Source organism: Lacerta agilis, chromosome 15 (assembly GCF_009819535.1).
Source record: "Lacerta agilis isolate rLacAgi1 chromosome 15, rLacAgi1.pri, whole genome shotgun sequence".
Taxonomy (NCBI): Eukaryota; Metazoa; Chordata; class Lepidosauria; order Squamata; family Lacertidae; genus Lacerta; species Lacerta agilis.
In genome coordinates, this window is record NC_046326.1 from 9661014 (window position 1) to 9681029 (window position 20016).

Sequence of the window (20016 nt, forward strand, 5' to 3'; positions counted from 1 at the left end):
TGCAGAGCAGAGCTGAGGATGGTGGGGCCTGTAGGGGGCTTGACCTAGGGAGACTATTGAGGCCGGGCCTGAGGTTTCCCACCTCTGTACTAGAGGAATTCCACTCCTTTGAAAATGAATCTTCAACCTTTTTAGAGTAGAAACTGACCTTCAGATCAAGCATGTGGTGCAGTCTGGGACCCATTTCTTTTGTGAACTTGGAGATAGATATTTGCGAGTATTTTCCCTCATTGATGACCAAACCCTGAGCATGGCTTAATTAAAGTGTGGAATTAAAGTGTGGAACTTACAAGCCCTAAGCTGTTGGAGATGGATGAATGAATTCTTTAATTTGTATAGGCTGCAAATATATAACCATATCTGGAATTTAAAACACCACTGGTGATCTTCTGCAGTTGTCCAGTTAGCTCTTTTTCCAGTTGTTGGTGGAGTGCAATAATAAAGTAGAACCCAGCACAGCAATCAAGTGACATGAGCAGTGCATATATGATAAAGGCCAGGTCCTAATTTTCTAAATATTTTCTAAATACTGAGGCAGTTGCAAGTGGAAAACATGCTCCTTACCCCAATTACTCTCTCACTGTCCAGAAATGCTCCAAAGCTGCACAACATGTGTCCTCCAGAAAGTGAATAATGTCTTAACAGAAAAATTTAAGATAACTAAGGGGACAAGACAAGGCTGTCCCCTGTCCCCGTTATTGTTTATATTGGTTTTAGAGGTTGTGACTAGAAGAATTAGAGCTGATGAAGAGATTAAAGGGAGAGCAGTGGAGCAGAGAGTATATAAACTTAAGGCATTTGCTGATGTGGTGATATCTGTAGAGGAACCTATGGTCAGTGTACCAAGAGTTCTAGAACAAATTTTTGAATTTGGAGAGGTAGCAGGTTTTAAACTTACCGGTAACAAAAATAAGATGAAAATTATGGGGAAAAATATGAGCGACCAGATAAAAAATGATCTACAATTATTGCAATCTCTTCCCAAAGTTTAATGTATATTTTAAACCATGTGGTGTCAAAAGTGACCTTTGCAGTGGCCCACAAGGTACTTCCCCAATACCACGCCTTGGAAACCACAATCATAACCTACCTAAACAGCATCACAGAATCTGATGGTCATTGGTAGCAAATGGTATAAGGGTCCCTGGAAAATAAGCAGGGCTGCTCTTACTTATTTATTGCATTTACATCCCACCTTTTTCTCAAGGAGCTGAAAGAGGTGTACATAGTTCTCCCCCTGCTCGATTAATCCTCACAGCAACCCTGTGAGGTAGGTTAGGCTGAGAGAAGGTGACTGGCCCAAGGCGACCCAGTGAGCTTCACAACTCTTCTCCTGACTTCTGAAGCACTTAATCTGCCAAAGCAATTTCAGACCTGAAACTTGGTTAGAAGCTAGACTGGAATGCGTAAAGAAACATTGAGTCTAGAAGTGCCCAGAGTTACACAGCCACTGCCCACCTCTGCTAGCATAAAGGAAGGAGGATAACACTGGGTAACAGCTGGTAATATCTAAAGCAGGCTTCCTCAACCTCGGCCCTCCAGATGTTTTGAGTACCATTCCCAGCATCCCTGACCACTGGTTCTGCTAGCTAGGGATCATGGGAGTTGTAGGCCAAAAGCATCTGCAGGGCTGGGGTTGAGGAAGCCTGATCTAAAGTCTCAGAAGGTTTCCTCTTACTACTGTCCCTTTTAAAGGAGGATAATATATCCTTCCTTAAAAGGGGTCCTAGCATGTAATTATAAAGGGAACAAATAACAGGCCACAGTTCTCTAAGCATCTTGTCTACAGGTTACTGTAGCTGAAAGTGATTCATGCAACAGCACTTAGCTGAGGGCCCAGATGTTTCAGTTACGGGACATAAAATGAAAGTGGAATCTTAAGCTGGAGCACATGCAAGCATTTTTTCTTTGCTAGGGTGCACAGTTGTGCTGCCCTCACCGCAGGAAATACAGTGGTGCCCCACTAGACGAAAATAATTCGTTCTGCGAGTATTTTCGTCTAGCGGGTTTTTCGTCTAGCGAAGCGGCAATGCAAACCGCGGTTTTCGCTAGACAAAAAAATTTTTTTTTCGTCTTGTGAGGCAGCCCCATAGACAAATTTGTCTTGCGGGGCAGCCTTCCGCTAGACGAATGCCTTCGTCTAGTGAGTTTTTCGGCTAGCGAGGCATTCGTCTAGCGGGGCACCACTGTATGTCTTTACATAGGGTCTAAGTAGGACTGCCAACTGTGTGTGTGTGTGTGTTGATCATGAGCCTTTTTAACGGATTGCATTTTCAGGAAATGTTGCATGCAATCAAAACCTCAGTACATATTGCTTTTAGATATACTAAAGAAAATATAAGCAAAGCTGATAGTTTAATAACCAAAAGACATGGTGATCTTTAATACTGTGGTTAAAGTAATCCTACAGGAGCCAACAAGAGCCCCCCCCCCCAAATAAATATGTACTTACACACTTGATAATCAGCCACACTGTGGCTACATTTCACCCTCATCAATTCGTCAGCTGATTTAGTTCATTGCCAACTAAACCAAATAAAGCAGGCAGCCCTAGCTGTCAACTACAGTTGGTTGAATTTGAGACTAGTTTTCCACCACTGTTGCCTTTGCAGACCTCACTGCTTCATCTCCCATAATCCTTCAGTAAAATTTGAGCTAAGACGTGCAAGGGTGAACATTTCAGTTGACTAAGCCATTTCCCTACTGTAGAGAGAGTCTAGGCCTTTGGATGAATAGCCTCTAAGGATATTCTGGAAATTAACAGAATCCTTCAGTTTATTGGTTCAAACAATGCTGATCTCTTCTTTCTCCTTGCTTCCTGCAGAAACTTGAAATCATTCTAATCCAAGCCTTTGAACATGGTGAAAAATACTAGATATAATGACGAATAAGCCAATGGGACTAAATAACTCTGAATTCTAATTTCAGAGGGACCACGCATGCTTATCTTGCCCCCTGTGCGAAAGGAAATAATATTTTAGTGTCCTCTGTGGGGTTTTATAGGTCAGAACTAGCAACTAGATACATGTCTGAAAATCAACAGAAAGGCAGGACTGGCAGATGGTGAAGACCTGATGTGGGTGCCATGTGCTCCTGATTTGTCAGGAGGCAGACTGTTGTGTTCAACACAAACTGAAGCTTCTCAAAGTCATCTAGGCTTTAAAGAGTATTAGTCCGTTTATCCTCCTGAAATCCATTACACTTACCAGGAAAGAGAGAGAGGGAGTATTGTAAATCTGATAGCTTCCCCCTGCTTCTCTGTTCTATTTGTCCTCCAGCCCTTTTGGCTCCTGTAGTCTCTAGGCATTTTAGGAAGCTGGAATCAGCCAGGTTTGTTCTATGCTACCATAACAACTGTCTCCATGGAAATGGAGCTCCAATGAGGGAACTTTTGCAAAGTCTGTTCCAGCACCCTCCTTATCCTTGCTCCATTTCAGAACCCATTTTAAAATTAAAACAAAATGTTGCCAGCCACCAGCAGACTTTTCCGTTCAAGTCCCCCAGTTCTCCCATTTCTTCCTTTCTAAGCTGAAATTGCACGAGTCAGGCCTTATCCCTTAGTCTGGATGCCAGACAGGGCAATCTTGATGTACTTCCTCTGAGCTGAGCAGTGTGCTGGGCGAATCTATCAGACTGGATTTTACTGTTGCAAAGTAAGAGCAAGAGCTTGCATCTGCACTCTGCCCTGGGTTCCACAGTAACAATTGTGCAGTCACGGATGGGCCCATTTTTCCATCCCTAGTGATCAGCCCAAGCCACTTAAGTCGCCTGTTAGAGGGATTGATGCATGTGGATTGTCGATTAGAGGTCAATTTGGTGACCTGTTTGGTAATCCTTGCATTTTGTGAATGCCTTTATCAAAGCGGATTTATGTATCACTATAATAGTAAGTCTTACAGTCCATAAGTGGACGCTCAGGGTGGAAAACTAGGGTTTCTTTTAGCTTTCCTTGGGAGAGGGCAAAGACCTTGCTGCCGAAGGAACAATTGGGAGTCCTAAAGCGTGCTCCCAGTTGGTATTTGGCAAGTGAGGCTTGCTGTTGGCACTGATCATCAGTGACAGCAAGCCCCGATAGGTGCAAGTGGATCCCTGCTCCAAACAAGCTTTCCTGATAGCAATGATTGGCTCTTACAGCAAGCCCTATTGGGTTACTGATGTCATGGTGGAAGGAACAAGAACGCATTTCGCTTTTAATATCTGGCTTTTGAAATGTTAAGGTTTTGTTTTAAATCTGTATCATTTATATTGCTTGCAAGTACATTTCTTTGTAAGCTGCCTTGGGGGCCTTTTTGGGGGTCAATAGGCAGCATATAAATACATTTAAATGTATCATACAGTTTTCTTAACTACTTTGGTTAGAAAAAGTATAATTTGAAAACTATGTTAGCCCTATCATGGAAAGCTTGAATCCGACCCAAGTAACCAAAGCAAATGGAGCGCCAAGGAAAATTTGGTCATGGCTATTGTCTGATGCGGGTGGCGCTGTGGGTTAAATCACAGAGCCTAGGGCTTGCCGATCAGAAGGTCGGCGGTTCAAATCCCTGCGACGGGGTGAGCTCCAGTTGTTCGGCCCCTGCTTCTGCCAACCTAGCAGTTTGAAAGCACGTCAAAGTGCAAGTAGATAAATAGGTACCGCTCTGGCAGGAAGGTAACTGCTGTTTCTGTGTGCTGCTCTGGTTCGCCAGAAGCAGCTTAGTCATGCTGGCCACATGACCCGGAAGCTGTATGCCGGCTCCCTTGGCCAATAAAGCGAGATGATTGCCGCAACCCCAGAGTCATCCACGACTGGACCTAGTGGTCAGGGGTCCCTTTACCTTTATCTTTACCTTTATTGTCTGAACATATTAATTGACAAAGCATTTCAGGATCTGAGAGGCCTCCCTTCTTCCCCCCCAGCCCACCACTTAATCGCCTCTCCTAAACTACAAGGCCCCAACACCTTTAGGGAAGATGATTTAACTCTGATCATTTTAGCTGCCCTTTTCATGCTGAAATATCTTTTTTGAGATGGGGATAACCAGAATTGTACACAGTATTCTAGCTAGGCCTGCACTGCAATGGCAAGGTGCATGATGTTATTTTTGCTCCTTTCCTAACTATTCCTTACACTGATTCTGCCCTTTTCACTGGTTGACATTTTTAGCGAACTTTCCACTATGACAAAGAACGTTCCTGGATATTCAGAGCCCATTACACATTGTCAGTAGAAAGGTAAAATTAGGGTGCTGTACTTCCAGCTGCCATTCTGTTGCCTAGTCACCCCAGTTTGGACTCTTTTGGTTTTTACCATCTGCTTGAGTTTCTACCATCCAGAATTTGATGTTTCCTGCAACTTGACTACCCTGCTGTTCAGTCATATCATTTTAAGGGCAAGCAATGCCCAAACATTTCCCTGGCCTGCTGCAAACTTTTAATGTTTATTCTTTTAAAGTTAGAGGATTGCTTGGTGCTCGTGAGCTTCTTCTTTCTTAAATACTCGTGAGTTTCAAGCTCCCTGATTTATATTTATAGTCCCCTAGTTTTGCATTTCTTGTGCCGACAAGAGTTTGTTATTTTTGTAGAAGTCTGGTAGGCAGTATAGGCCTTTGGCTTGCCAAGTTTTGTGCTGTGTAATGGAATAGTGGGGGATGAACCTTGGGGGGGGGGTTAATGGGGATGGGGTTGTGGGGGCAGTTTGCCTATTTTTTCCTTCCATGCTTTAAGAATGGACTGTGTGAACCTGTTTAGTGTTACGGAGATGTTCCTTAGGTATACCTTTGTTTTGACCTGTGGGAGCGCTTTGGGAGGTGGGGCAGGGCGAGAGGAGAGGCTTGTTCTGTGAAAACTGAGATTGCTTCTATATCCTGGAACTGCATGATACCAGGCCAAGGAGTATGTGCACCTACTTTCAAGTGACTCGGAAAGGGCAGCACCGAGTGCCGGCCATGCCATTCCGATCTTCTGTCGCAATGGCTCATGTGTCACCCTGTTCAGCAAACTCAAATAGTAGAAGTAAATCCAGTTGTCATAAAAAGTAATAAATTGTGTAAAGTTAGTGCTGCCTGCCTATTTTTTTTCCAGAGTTCACTGTCCTCTATTGTCCTGTCCCTGTTTTTAAGCATTTGCCTCTTGTTGTTTTTCCACATTACCATGACTGACCGCAGCTGTCCTTTTGCTTAGTCTATTTTTAACCTTTTCCTTTTGTCTGGAGGCTACCCAAAACTAGACAGAATTGAGTGGGGAGGGGGGCATTTGAGTCCCATGATGTGAAATGCAAACTCCCCCCCCCCACAGCCCCCCACAACATTGACAATGCCTTACTTTCTGGCACCGGAGGCTTCTCTTGCGCAGCAACGAAAGGGTGACTTGCTAGTCTTAGCTCTCTGGAGAAGCCTCTCGGACCATTTTAATACAAATGTTATTAGTGGCACAACAGCTGGCACTCCTCAGTTTAACCTAGCAGATTTGTCACCCTTATGGATTAGCGTGATGGAAAATGCAAGGTAAATATTGGGGGAGGGGCTGGGGGTGGGGAGGGGAAAAGTTGTTTCATGCTGTTTTCCCTGTTATCTATTAGAGGTAAAGGTAAAGGATCCCAGGACGGTTAAGTCCAGTCAGATTCAACTATGAAGTGTGGTGCTCATCTCTGCTTTCAGGTCAATGGAGCTGACATTTGTCTGCAGACAGCATTTCCAGGTCATGTGGCCAGCATGACTAAACTGCTTCTGGCGCAATGGGACACTTTGATGAGTGCCAGAGCGCTTGGAAATGCCGTTTACCTTCCTGCCACAGTGGTACCTGTTTATCTACTCACAGTGGTACGCTTTCAAACTGCTAGGTTGGCAGGAGCTGGGACAGAGCAACAGGAGCTCACCCTGTCACGTGGATTCGAACTGCCAACCTTGCGATCAGCAAGCCCAAGAGACCACAGCACCACCCACGCCCTATTGGAGTGAGAAGGATATCCTAGGGTTGATATAAAGACATGTGGACTTGTCCACTGAGGCTCCTGGAGCTCTCCTTGGGTGCATAAGAGTAGACCTTAGCACCGTTTTAAGCTTTAGCTTACAGCTTGTCCCTGTTTTTGTTTGCTTGCTTTTCTTTGGTCTTTGACTCTTCTTCCGTTCATCCTTTTTAATAGCCAGATTCTTGCTCTCTTCTCCCAGGAAACAGGAGCAGTTCCAGGCAAATCCTGACAGTTACAACGGAGCAGTGCGGGAGAATTACGCCTGGTCCCAAGACTACAGTGATGTGGAGATTAAAGTCCCAGTGCCCAAGCACATTCTGAAAGGCAAGCAGGTAATAATAATGAGGACCGGGGTTGTTGGGTGGATGCTGGTCTGGGTCAGTACAAACGTACTTTATGCTGTAGTTGTCTCTAGCTGTCCACCAGAGGGCCACACCAAATTGCCTTTCGACTGCAGCAGAATGCAGGCATGTAGCTGAGAGACCTGTAGAAAACAGCTGTTAGCAGGGCGCTCCTTGTTCTGCATGTTCTTCTCGATACTTAACCAAACACTTCAGAGCTCTGCTTCTGATCTATCAGCAGAACGTTTCGCACATTTCTTGCTCCCCCCCACCACAAAAAATTCTCTGCACAGTTATGCAAAATAGACCTGTACCTAAACAAATTTAGAGATCCAAAAGCAAAGGAAGGTCCATTCCTCAGTGGTAGAACAAATGGCAACCCCTGGCATCACCAATTAGCAGAATCTGGTAGCAGGTGATGGGAAAGACCTCCCTTTGCCTGACACCCAGGAGAGAGTGACTTCCAGCTAGCATTGGCAATAGTGTGTGGATGTTGCTGGACAGAATAGGAAAGCAGTTTGCAGTAGTCTTAAAATTGAATCAGGGAGGCCACCTTCATGACCACCTGAAATTATTGTCTGCACCCATAAATATTACATTTGAATTGCCTTGGTCCCCCCCTTTTGTTACTGGCTTGTTCACTCAGATTCATCCCTCCTTGAATGTGTAAAATGAATTGAAAGTCACTGTCCTGTGGCCAGGTCCTGATTTGCTTCTTTTATCTAAGGAAAAATGATTGCAGGATTATCATCTCCGCTGTCTGTCTGTCAGTTCCCTAAAAAACCACAGTGAAAAAGCCCCACTTGATCAGCAAAGTGTTCCTTTTGCATGATTATCACCTCAGTGTTGTTGATCTAAGATAACAAACCATTATTGTGTAAACAGCCTCATTGATGCGGAGATGGTTTTTCCTGGGGGGTGTTATTTCCCAGGATTCCTTTTCTGCTGTGTTCCCTGGGACTCATGTCTTGTGGAGTGCGAAGTATTTTTAATTGTTGCTTGCTGGAGAATCTTCTGTTTGCAGGGTGCATGTAGATAGAGACAGTATCTGCTGCTGAAGCACGTAGCCAATGCAGGCATACAGTATATTTTTTCTCCATGTGGCTTTCCTTGGTCTAAGCATGCTTCGCTATCCAACTTTCTCCTTGGAAGGCAGGCCAGCATCAATAAACCTCATGTGATCAGCTTGCTGTGGAGAAGCCCAACGTGTTTTATGTTCAGCCTGATGGTTGCAGAAAAGAAAACTAACTTTCCTTCACAGGTTCCTCTTTCCTCCCTGTTCATTTAGTAGCTTGTAACATGAAGGGCTCCCAGGTGGTGATGGTGGAAATTCTGCACCCTTTTAATTCTCTCTCTCTCTCTCTCTCTCTCTCTCTCTCTCTCTCTCTCTCTCTGCCTCAGCACACAGGCACACACACACAATATTTTTTTCGCCTGGACAGAAGAATGATGTAATTTATTTTGTCAGTCTGAGAGAGGCATATCTCTACTGCAGCCCCATTACTGAGGGGGAGGTTGAAGAGACGCACACAGACGGACTTACTGACTGAAGTGGTTAGAGTGAGGGCTTATTTTCACTTCCTGCTATCAGAGAAGCTGTTAAAAGAAGGGAGGGGAGGAGTGATATTTTGTGTGTGCGTGTGTTTTTCCATCTGGAAAAAAGGCTTGTTTTTCTTCCCCTCGGTTTATTCAGGGCAGCCGAATTGAGCACACTTAGTTTTGTACATCAGCTTCAACCTACACAGCTCTTTGTCATGTCAGAATAGCCCTGTTGTTGCAGGAGCATTAATTGACATTGACAGTACAGACCTAGGGGTAAGAGTTGATAGCACACTTAACAGTAACTGGGGAGCTAGTTGAGGACGCTCAAAATGCAATTTATTTATTATCCTTACGACAAAGCAAAATTTCAGAATGTCAGCCTAGATGTTGAAGCATGGCAGAGGGTGCAATAAAGCACAAACTTCCCTTCCTGCTGTGAACTTCCCATGCTCATGGCTAGCGTATATGCATTTTCCTCTGTTTAAATTCTTGCGTGGGATCAATCTGCAGCATTTCTTCTTCTCTCCCAACCTCCAGTTCTTGCACGACATTAAATACAAACACATTGGTTGTGTTCACATGGTACACTAAACCATTGTTTCCCAAACTTGATTCTCCAGCTGTTTTTGGACTACAATTCCCATCATGCCTAGCTAGCAAGACCAGTGGTCAAGGGTGATGGGAATTGTAGTCCAAAATCTGCTGGAAACCTAAGTTTGGGAAACACTGCACTAAACCATGATTCAGTTGTATGTGCACGAGCAATAGCAAGCATCAGTCATGTGTTCTCTTCCTTCCCCACTCCTTTGGAGTTGCCGCAAGGAGGGAATTGAAAATTTTATTTCTGCTTTTCACTGCCTGTGGTTGCTCATTTATATTCAAACCTGGACAAACTGTGATTAGCGTTAACTATGGGAAACAAAACCATACATCACACTCTAGTTAATAATCCTGGCTAGTTTCCTAAACCATATTTAACACAAACCACAGTTCTCAGGACCTAATGAATAAATTAGCTGAAAGCAGAAGCAAAAGTTTCCAATCTCTTTACAGTTCAGTGGGTGGAGGATAATGGAAGGGGGAGTGCATGAACCCAGTACTCATGCGTATAACACTAAACTGTGGCTTAGCATTGTGTGTGAACCAAGACATCTTATTATTCGCTGAAAAACATAGGAAGGAGCCCTCCTGGGTTAGATTGATCTACACCAGGATCCTGTATCTCACAATGGCCAGCTGGATGCTTAAACACTCTACTGTTTGTCCCTCATCTGCCACTGAATATGTAGACTTTATTAAGCTGTCCTTGCCAATAGCTATTGATAGGGCCTGTCCGCTATAAATTTGCATTTAAAGCAATGCAGGCCATTGGCCACTGTCATATTTTGTGGCAGAAAACTCCATAAATTACTTATGCATTATATGAAGAATGATTTTCTTTAAAGAGCCCAGAGGGACCTTGGCAGGAATGGCTAAGGTTCATTTAGCTTGGAGAAAAGTGGGCAGCAATAAATCATAGGAAGCTTGTGGTTCTATTTTTCACCCTCAGTCCTTTTTTTTTAATGAGCAGCCTAGCATGAGCAGTGAGTACGCTTACTGTCCCTGAAAGCCACAGTTTGATAACTGATGTAGTCACTTCATGTTATTTTCAATCTCATTTTATTTTGTGTTCCTGAATATAAATCCATCTGCCATACAGCAACCCAGTTTCACTGAAGGAAGGCTAATCTTTGTAATCAGAAAACAGAACTAGCTTAGCACTGTTCTTTTTATTAATATACAAACCTAAATTGATTGAACATGCTTTTATTTCAATCATGGTTGGCCCTTTGATTTGGTATTTTTAATGCTGTGTTTACCTTATATAAAGTGCAACAGAACAAAAATAACAGGGAATGGGGTTTCCTTTGTTATTTTAACCCTATCCTGTCACCCCAGCTTCTGAGATGTTCACTGAAAGCTTGAAAGTAGAAGAAAATAGTTCTCTTGCTTACAACGCGCACACACTTCTCATTGTGGGGAGAGTATTTTGTTGACTTGTTTCTATGCTTTCAGTAGGCGTTTGAGGGTACATTGCTGTGAGAAGGAATTGAGGTTGAAAGCCAAGTCAGTGTTGGGTTTAATTTCTGAGCTCTCTAAGGCCTGTGACATTCTCTTAACTGAAGCTTCAACATCTGATTCTGCATTTTGAAAATGCTCTGCCCCCTGCACAGCTATAGCACATCTTCAAATGTGTCATACTTGTGGGTTACAACTGGAGTGATAACTATAGCTGAACCAAAATCTCAAGTTTTTAAGTCTTTGTTCTGCTTTTTTTAAACACAATAGTGTTTGCTTCCCTCCTCCAGATGTGCATTGTGAATGGCATTAATTTGTGAGGGGGCTAGAAAGGACTATAACTGCATTCTCCTTCACCCTGTGTGCCTGCTCAGCAGTTAATTGCCCAGCTGAAGAAATGCTGTTACAACTATTGAGCTCTCTGTGTGTCAAATCTGCACCCTTTTTAAATCCTTTTCACTGTCAAGGTTAATTTGTTGGAGCCCTGTGCTCTTCATCTTCATAGTATACATAGTCTCAGTAGTGCACAAAAAAGTGTAAATCACAGCATAATAGCAGTGTGTCCTGTTTATAACACTTTTATAAGTCCACTATTGCTGTTTGGTGATAAGTGAAGCAAGGAACTTTATTTTGATTGTGAAAGCCTGGCCTGCAACAACTGTGTCATGCACAGCACACGAGCAAGGTGTACAGTCCAGTGATCAAAATACTTTGTGACCTGCCAATCTGATGAAAAGGCTGTGTTATTTGTTCCAGTACAGTTGCAGGGCTGTGCATATTCTATGCATATGCAAAAGGTTAAGTGTCTAGTGCTTACTAGGTCAGCAGAAGAACTATAGTCACTGGCAATTAAAGTTTCATAAGTTGGGGTTCTGCTACAGAACTTCCTGTGGTCAGAGTGGGGCTTCATTGCTTCTTCATTCTGCATAAGTAATGGTCCTCAAATCTTTTCAACTGTCTTTCTTTAAGGAACTATGCTCATGACAGTGCCAATAAAACGGAAATCGGGTTCCAAAAGCAAAGCACATTATAATGATAAATTCTGCCCTATAGCTCATTTTCCTTTCATCATCTTTTCCTCCTCCCATTTCCCCAGGGCAGGGGTCTGCAACCTTTAAGACAAAAAGAGCCACTTGGACCCGTTTCTGAAGGAAAAAAAAGAAACTGGGAGCCGCAAAACCACTGCGACATTTAAAACAAATATAACACTGCATTTTATTTTAAAAAAATCCGATTTAAATTTAAAAAATCCGATTTAAATAAAAAAAAATCTGATTTAAATAAAAAAATGCATTTTTTTAAAAAAAATTTAAATCATTCATTTTTATCCAACCTGGGGACCACTACCAGGTCACAGCCTGATCCAAGGTGGGTTGCAACAGCATACAAATATTTGATTTGTTGTTGTTTTTTTAAAGTCCTCAACTGCACACTTGTGTTAAATGTTTGTCCCATGTCTAATTGAAGACTGCTGGCTTTTACAATAATCTTTGTGTCTTTTACCCTTAATATTCCAGACCAGAGGCTATGCTCACCTCTTCCAACCTCCTCTCTTGCTAAATAAAGCACAGAACTGCACCAGAGAAGCCTGTGATGTTTGTGCTGACTTGCATACAGGTGGCTGTAGTAGCTCATAGTGTTCAAACCTTTTTAGGGGAGTTCCCTGCCCCCTTAATGACAATGGCGATAGATTTTGCACATGAACACAGATCCAAGTTAGGACTCCTCTCTTCCACGCCAACAGGTGCTTTGTCAAGGCTCCCCTAACACACACTCAGGACAGAGGAAAAACTGCAACCTTTTGGGGCGTCATTCTCCTACCCATGTCTCTGTGAGAACCAGCCCTTTATTCTGCCTCCCATAGTACATCCTCCCCCTTCAAGAAATCATTTCCTTTGGACTTTCGGCCCATCTCCACCCCTATTACTCCTTGCCCTCGCGAAGGAAGCATTTTCACAAGTTTTCTTTTTGGTGGGCTGTCCGTGCTTCCAAACACCTGGAAGTCACGACAGGGGCTTCTCCCCCACCTAGTAAATCCTCTGCATAAGTTACTCAGGTTTGGTTTTCTTTACCAGCCCACCCCCCCCACCCCCCAGCCCCGGTTGAAGCAGAGCAATAAGTCAGAGCAGCATCGGAGGGGGAGGGGGGAAGGAAATGAGAGGGGGAGGGGGGAAGGAAGCGAGAGAAAGCTTTCCCAGTTTTTACGCAAGCCGGAGCCTGAAAAGTTGCCAGAGCGCGTGCGGCAAGGAGACTAAAGAAGTGCTATTGTGGGTCGAGTGACCTAGAACTGGGAGAAAAGAAAGCGCGGGAGAACAAGCCCCTCTTTCAGCCGCCGAGGAGGAATCCCCCGGATCTCCTCCAGCCACAGGCTGCCCAACCAAACCGGGGCAAAGCCAAGGCGCCGCTCTTTGCACCGCGCATTTGGAGAGGCCACTTTGGAGAGGCCACAGCCGGAGGGCGCGGCGCAGGCAGCCAACTTGCACTCCGCCCGGCAGCCTAAGCAACACACCTGAGGAAGCAGCGGCAGAGGACTCCCCCTCCCCAGTCCCAGTCCCCCACCCCAAGGGACTCGTTGGGGGGTTGCAAAGCCCCCCGCCCATGGCAGGCAGAGAGCTCGATGGTGGTTTCTGCCCAGCCAGCCCAGCTTTGCGCCCTGGAAGGCGGGGGCGACGTGACTAACCTTGCCTGGTGAGGTCCGGCGGCGGCTCCGCTCGACGCTGCTGCGGAAGAACGCACAATTGCCTTTTCCTCCATGCAGCCTTTTTAAGCAGCCACGTCCCTGCTGTGCGTGCTCAGGCTCCTAGGAGCCTCAAGCCCCCTCGCGACACGTGCACCCATTGGCTCCTGAGATGCGGGTCTCGGGCAAGGGCGAAGAGAGACGCGTGCCCGCGAGAGCGCAGTCTGAGGCTGCGAGCGGAACCAGGAGTGAAGGAGGCAGCGGCAGGGAAACAGGCGCAGCTCCTCGACCATTTTTTAAAGGAGGGCTTCCCCCCTCGCCCTCGCCCACCACCCGCCGCCCCTGGCCCAGCCCACCGCTGCCTACCTCCTCGTCGCCTCGATGCAGCAGCCAGCAGCAGCTCCACACCAGCAGCAGCAGCCACACCTCTGGAGGGAAACTGCTGCTGTCTGCTGCTGCGCCTGCGCTGGCAGAAACGAGGCACGACGCATGAGCAGAGCAGCACAGCAGCAGCACCCCCAGCCTCCGGAGGGCGGCCGCTGCCGCTGGCCAGCTGGAGAAGTGGACAGGCGTATCCGCCCCGGAGCCCCGGAGCCGTGGCAAAGGTGTAAAAGAGCCGCATGCGGCTCCGGAGCCGCAGGTTGCAGACCCCCGCCCCAGGGCTTTCTTCTAAGATTATCCTCATGACTTATGTTTTGGTTTTTTTGTTGGTGCTTCTTTTAATACTACATTTTCTAAAAATAGACTAAATTGTTGCAAGATAAGCAGCTCCTTCTGACATTCCTTTGCAGGCACACACAACCCTTTTTAGTATACAGTACATATTTCTTGTAAGTTCTGGATTAGTAACCTACTTTTCCATTCCTGGCTTGCTGCACAAGGTATTCATCTCTTCTAAGACTCGATAGTCTGCTCTAGACGATTATCTCTCAAAAGTGTCCCTTTTTATTTTTAGTTCTTTCCATCTTTCAAATGCAGTTGCGACACAGTTACTTACTAAAGCAGTCTCCATCTCTGTTTACTTCCTACTCTGAGAAGATGAGTCACTAAAAGTTACCTAAACAATGATAGCACATGAACATTTCAAGTGAGATTCAGATTCTGGAGAAAGTCTTCAAAAACATGCAAGCATATCTATTGCCAACTCTCCTGCTTTTAAGGACTTTGATTGGGGGGGATAGGGACCTTTAGTTTTCACTATGAAGACCATATATGAAAGTCAGTTTCTTTCCTCACCACACATCACCATGTTCCCAAATATAGGACTAGGAAGACCGAATATACAGCAGTACTATATTTCCTTCCTTATGTATGTGCCCTTGACAAGCAGCAAGTCACCTGCCCCACATATCTTGCTGGATTTGCCGTATGACGGTCGCTGCTGTTGTGTACTAGGAAGCTGGCCTCCCCATGGAGGGAGTTGTTTGCAGCCAAACCTCCCCACCTCTGAACGTTCCATCTTTGCTTGCTTTCATTTCCCACACAACTGAAACTTAAGACTTGGCTTTGCAGATGGCAGCTCTGCATGCTTCTTCCTGCCACTGTTGAAATTACGCAACCCCTCGCCATACAACCTAACCCACTCAACAGATTTGCATCATGACAATTGTACACAATCATGGTACTGATCATAGAACCTCTGGACCCGATGTCTATATCAGTGAAAGAACGCTTTGCAGGCTTTCCCCCATAATTTACACTCTGTTTTGTTTGTTGTTGACAGAAGGAATTCCACTAGGATATGTTAAAAGAGTTCTTTTAATGTATAGAAATTATTTTTGTCTTGATTCCTTAGAATGATCAGGGTTACTTTAGTAAGCCTCTATACCTTGGAATAATGGTGGAAACGACAGCTTGATTACAGCTTTCCTTTATCTGAGAGGGTCTTCTTAGTCCTAGCCTCTCACTATACCATCATTTACAGGTGGGTAGCCGTGTTGGTCTGCCATAGTCAAAACAAAATCAAAAATTCTTTCCAGTAGCACCTTAGAGACCAACTGAGTTTGTTCTTGGTATGAAAGCTCATACCAAGAACAAACTCAGTTGGTCTCTAAGGTGCTACTGGAAAGAATTTTTGATTTTTGTTTATACCATCATTGTTCTTTTTAAAACAAAACCTGTGTTTTGTTTTGTGTTTTTAAGTGGCCCTGAGCCCTTTATAGTAAAAACAAAAGGCAAGATAACAAATGATAGGAGATATTTTAAGTTACTCACTGTAAACCTCATTGTTTGTCCCGCATTGTAATTCCATTCAGGTCCTCTGGAAGGAGCAATAAAGGGTGAAATTACCTTTCTAATTTTCTTCTCTATTGTTTTTCCTCCCCCCAGGTTTCTGTGAACATCGGTAGTAGTTCAATTTGCGTGGCTGTGGTGGAAGGAAGTGGGCCACGTGTGCTCATGGAAGGCACCCTCACTCACAAGATCAACACAGAGAACTCTGTCTGGAGTCTGGAACCAGGAAAGTGTATCCTCGTAAGCACAACTTCTCATTTTCACTGTGCATGTGTGTTCTCGGCGCATGTCTGCTTCCCCCTTGAAAGTCTCTGAGCTTTAGTTGCTTCTGGGTTGATTTGGGAATGCCAAGAGTTCTTGAAGGCTGGAGAAGAGACATTGCTTCCTTAGCTCTGCTACAGAGCTACCAAAATAGCTGCACCAGAAGATCACTCCATCCACTTAATATTTTGCATGTGCTGTACTGCTTTTCTTGCATAGATGTCAGTGCACTGATCGGGTCCCAATCTGTTTAACTTGAGGATTGCTGTTTCTCTAACTTTAGGCTGTATGCTTCCTTCTGCTTTGTCCTTTTCTTTCTGCTTCTTACTTCAGCCCTTATTCTGCACTTGACCTTATTGTTAGTTCCTATCTTTCAACTCCCTTTAAAGCCCATGAAGCTCATTGAGGAACCTCAGGTGGGGATCTATGTCTGCTACCCTGAGCTAGGAGAAATGGTGGGGTCAAAATACAGTAAACAATAACATAAAATCTCCTGGTTTAGTGCACAGATGGTCAGAAATAGGGGAGTATTAGAATGGATATTTTTTGTTTAAGGTACACAGAAACATATCTCCTTGGGTAAAGGTAAAGGGACCCCTGACCATTAGGTCCAGTCGTGTCCAACTCTGGGGTTGCGGCACTCATCTCGCATTACTGGCCGAGGGAGTCGGCATACAGCTTCTGGGTCATGTGGCTAGTATGACAAAGCCGCTTCTGGCGAACCAGAGCAGTGCATGGAAACACTGTTTACCTTCCCACCGGAGTGGTACCTATTTATCTACTTGCACTTTGACGTGCTTTTGAACTGCTAGGTGGGCAGGAGCTGGGAGCGAGCAACGGGAGCTGACCCCGTTGCGGGGATTCGAACCGCCTACCTTCTGATCAGCAAGCCCTAGGCTCTGTGGAAAACCTTGCTATATAGGAAGCTGCACTATCCCAAATGAGACCACTGGTCTCTCTTGCTCAGCATTGTCTTACACAGCTCTCTAAGGTTTCATACAGGGATCTTTCCAGTCCAGTCTGGAAGTGCCAGGGATTGGAACTGGGATCTGCTCCGTGCAAACCTTGGTTACAAGGTTTTCCTACAAGGCAGTTTTTTAGCCCATATTTGCAACAATTGCTCTAGGCTTGTGGCTTCCACATAAAACCTGAGTCCATGGCAGTTTCTTATTTATAAAAATGCAGCACCATCCTTGTTTGTGTTACAGAGTGAAAACAAAGACAGATCCTTGCCCTTAGGAGCTTACAATTTAAACTTGAATACACGGAAGGCTACAAAGAAAGATGTGACAGCAAACAGATGAAGAACATCCTTTCAATTCCATGTCCTTGGGCTTAGTTTTAGTAGGTGATGAGAACCAAGGGGAGAACTTGGAGGGATTTGAAGCCCAAGAGTGATGGGGGTGCCAACAAGAAGGTGTTGTGGGAGTTCCAGACATGAAGGTGGCAAGGAAGAAAGAGCTGAGTCATTTTTGGTTCAGCCTCCCTTGGGTCTGGTATTTCTTCTAAACTCTAGTGCAGTGTCTTGTTTGTGTGCTCCTAAACAGAGGAGAAAATTGTGTTTTTTTGGGGGGGGTTGCAGGTATCTACTGAAAATTTTGCAGAAGGAAAAAAATTGCATGGCTTGGCTAAGTTAAGAAATCTGGGTTTAATGAGTGATAGTTGGTGATAATGACAGGTGCTGCAGCAATCCTGATCTGCTGCTCCAAGCTCTTTTTTTGAAGTGATAATTAGGCAATTGCTGAGGCCTTAGCCAAGTGGCACTTGATTTCACATGCTGCTCAAATGAAGGTCTTTGCCCATTATCGCATTTTCGGTGCAATGGAGGCCCAAGCATTGGTCCTTGCAGGCCTTGTCCTCCTGGCATCTGTCCAGATCTGGATCTAACTTTTTCCGTTCTCAGTGTGGTTTCAGGTGACTTAGATTAGTTGCAGGTGCTGGTTTGCACTGACGTATAAGGAACATAATTTTTTCTGATAATTTATTCTTGTGAACTCTCATAATCCTAGAATAGTACTATTGTGAGGCAAGTTTACCGCCTACCTTTCAAGTGTTGCGTTTCATTCCACTTTTCAGATACAGATATACAACAGTGTGGACAGTTAATTTTTCCCTAAATGAGATGAAAGGATTTCAACAAAAAACCGCATTAGTTTGGGGTGGGGATTTCATATAATTATATTTAGCTTGAAGCAGTGCATTGGCAAGCTGTCCTCTAGTGTTCAGTGATGTCATCTGTTTACTATTGGTAGCTGTTCAGGCATTCTTGTAATGTGCTGGTAGTGTTGTGTTTTGTTGCCGAGTGTGTGTCTGCCCACGCGTTTAATTTGCAAATGATACCTCTAAGATGATAGGCAAGTACCCAGGAGTTGGCTTCAAATTTTGATGTTTCAGTTTTCTGATTGCTTGCCGGGATTGGAAATAAGAAATGTAGTTGGGGTTGTTTTTTTTAAACCACCTTTGCAAACATATGGTGTTACCATAATATCCATGTATTTCTGTGACTCCAAAAAATGTATTTGGATACCTTATGAACTGCATCCCATGATATAAAGCAATGGCAAAATGTCAACACTGCTGAAAACATCCTAAGACCATGGCTTGTGTGGTTTAAATCAAGTTACTAATGCTTGTTAGTTCCTTCAGGGAGCTGTTGCTAATGTCAGTAGAAATTCCAGGACCTCTAGAGAAGCAGCATCTTTTACAGTGGTACCTCAGGTTACATACTCCACTAACCCAGAAATAATGCTTCAGGTTAAGAACTTTGCTTCAGGATAAGAACAGAAATCGTGCTCTGGTGGCGCAGCGGCAGCGGGAGGCCCCATTAGCTAAAGTGGTGCTTCAGGTTAAGAAGTTTCAGGTTAAGAACGGACCTTCAAAATGAATTGAGTATGTAACCAGAGGTACCACTGTAATGCCTTAAACCCACTCAGCCTACTGCTTTTATCTTACCCTGACTCAGCTGTCGTTTGATCCAGCCCTAGGACCAGCTTAGAGGACTTACTATATTTTGCAGTGATTGTCGGTTAACTTCATCATCTTTAGGTTTGATATTGCATTATCCAAAAAGATGACTGGGAGATTTCCAGTAGGAGAAGGTGTCTGTCTGTCTGTCTGTCTGTCTGTCTGTCTGTCTGTCTCTGTCTGTCTCATGTGATGGGGGAGTGGACAATCCAACTGGTGTTTGCCCCCCCCTTTCTCTCCTGGGTTCAAGAGACTCAAGATGTTAAATTCTAGAATCCATGCTCATAAGTAGCCTTATGGATAATCAAAATACTCACATGCCTGATTTTAATTGGATCTGCTAATTAATAAGTATGTTGGCATTTGGACTTCTTTGAATAGAGGATGACTGAGTAACTGAATAGTAGGAAACAGTGGAAAAACTCCATCAGCAGTTGCAAATTTGTTCTCTTACTGGCTTCACAATCAGTTTAGAGTTTGGGGGCTCTAGAAACATATATCATGGAACTGGTTGTCATAGATGCAGTGAGGCCTTCCTTCCTTCCTTCCTTCCTCCCTCCCTCCCTCCCTCCCTCCCTCCCTCCCTCCCCCAAAGTAGACTAGGTGTTGTTTGTTTTCTGACAGAATGAAAACCTGGTTAGACAGGAAGGAAGCATTGCAGACTTAAAGAGGAAATTGCATTTTCAGAATTGTTTAAAGGAAGTACTGTGCTTCAAGAACCAAGACCACGGGAGAACAAGGAACGTCTCCAAACTTCTGGTCCTGTAAATAATAATTTTGTGTGTGACCCTTCTCCATTACACTAGTTAGTGTGTCAGAGAGTGTGACCAAAATAGATTCACAGGAGCTTTTTTTAGCAACCAGTGCTGGGTGTTGGGCACAACACTTTTGTTTCTCCCCTTTCCAAGCTCTCGGGAAAAACCTGCTTGGTTAGAATGTATGTGAAAAACCTCTCTCTCTCTCTCTCTATATATATATATGTGTGTGTGTGTGTG

General features: G+C 44.5%; 1 protein-coding gene across 1 annotated transcript in view; it reads left to right on the forward strand.

Moving 5' to 3' along the window:
- NUDCD3 (NudC domain containing 3) overlaps positions 1–20016 on the forward strand; it is a 56275-nt gene that overhangs the window by 19943 nt on the left and 16316 nt on the right. Inside the window, exons 3-4 of the mRNA XM_033171497.1 lie at positions 7146–7278; positions 15893–16036. Of these exons, the coding sequence (XP_033027388.1) occupies positions 7146–7278; positions 15893–16036 (277 nt within the window). The remainder of the gene's footprint in view (positions 1–7145; positions 7279–15892; positions 16037–20016) is intronic.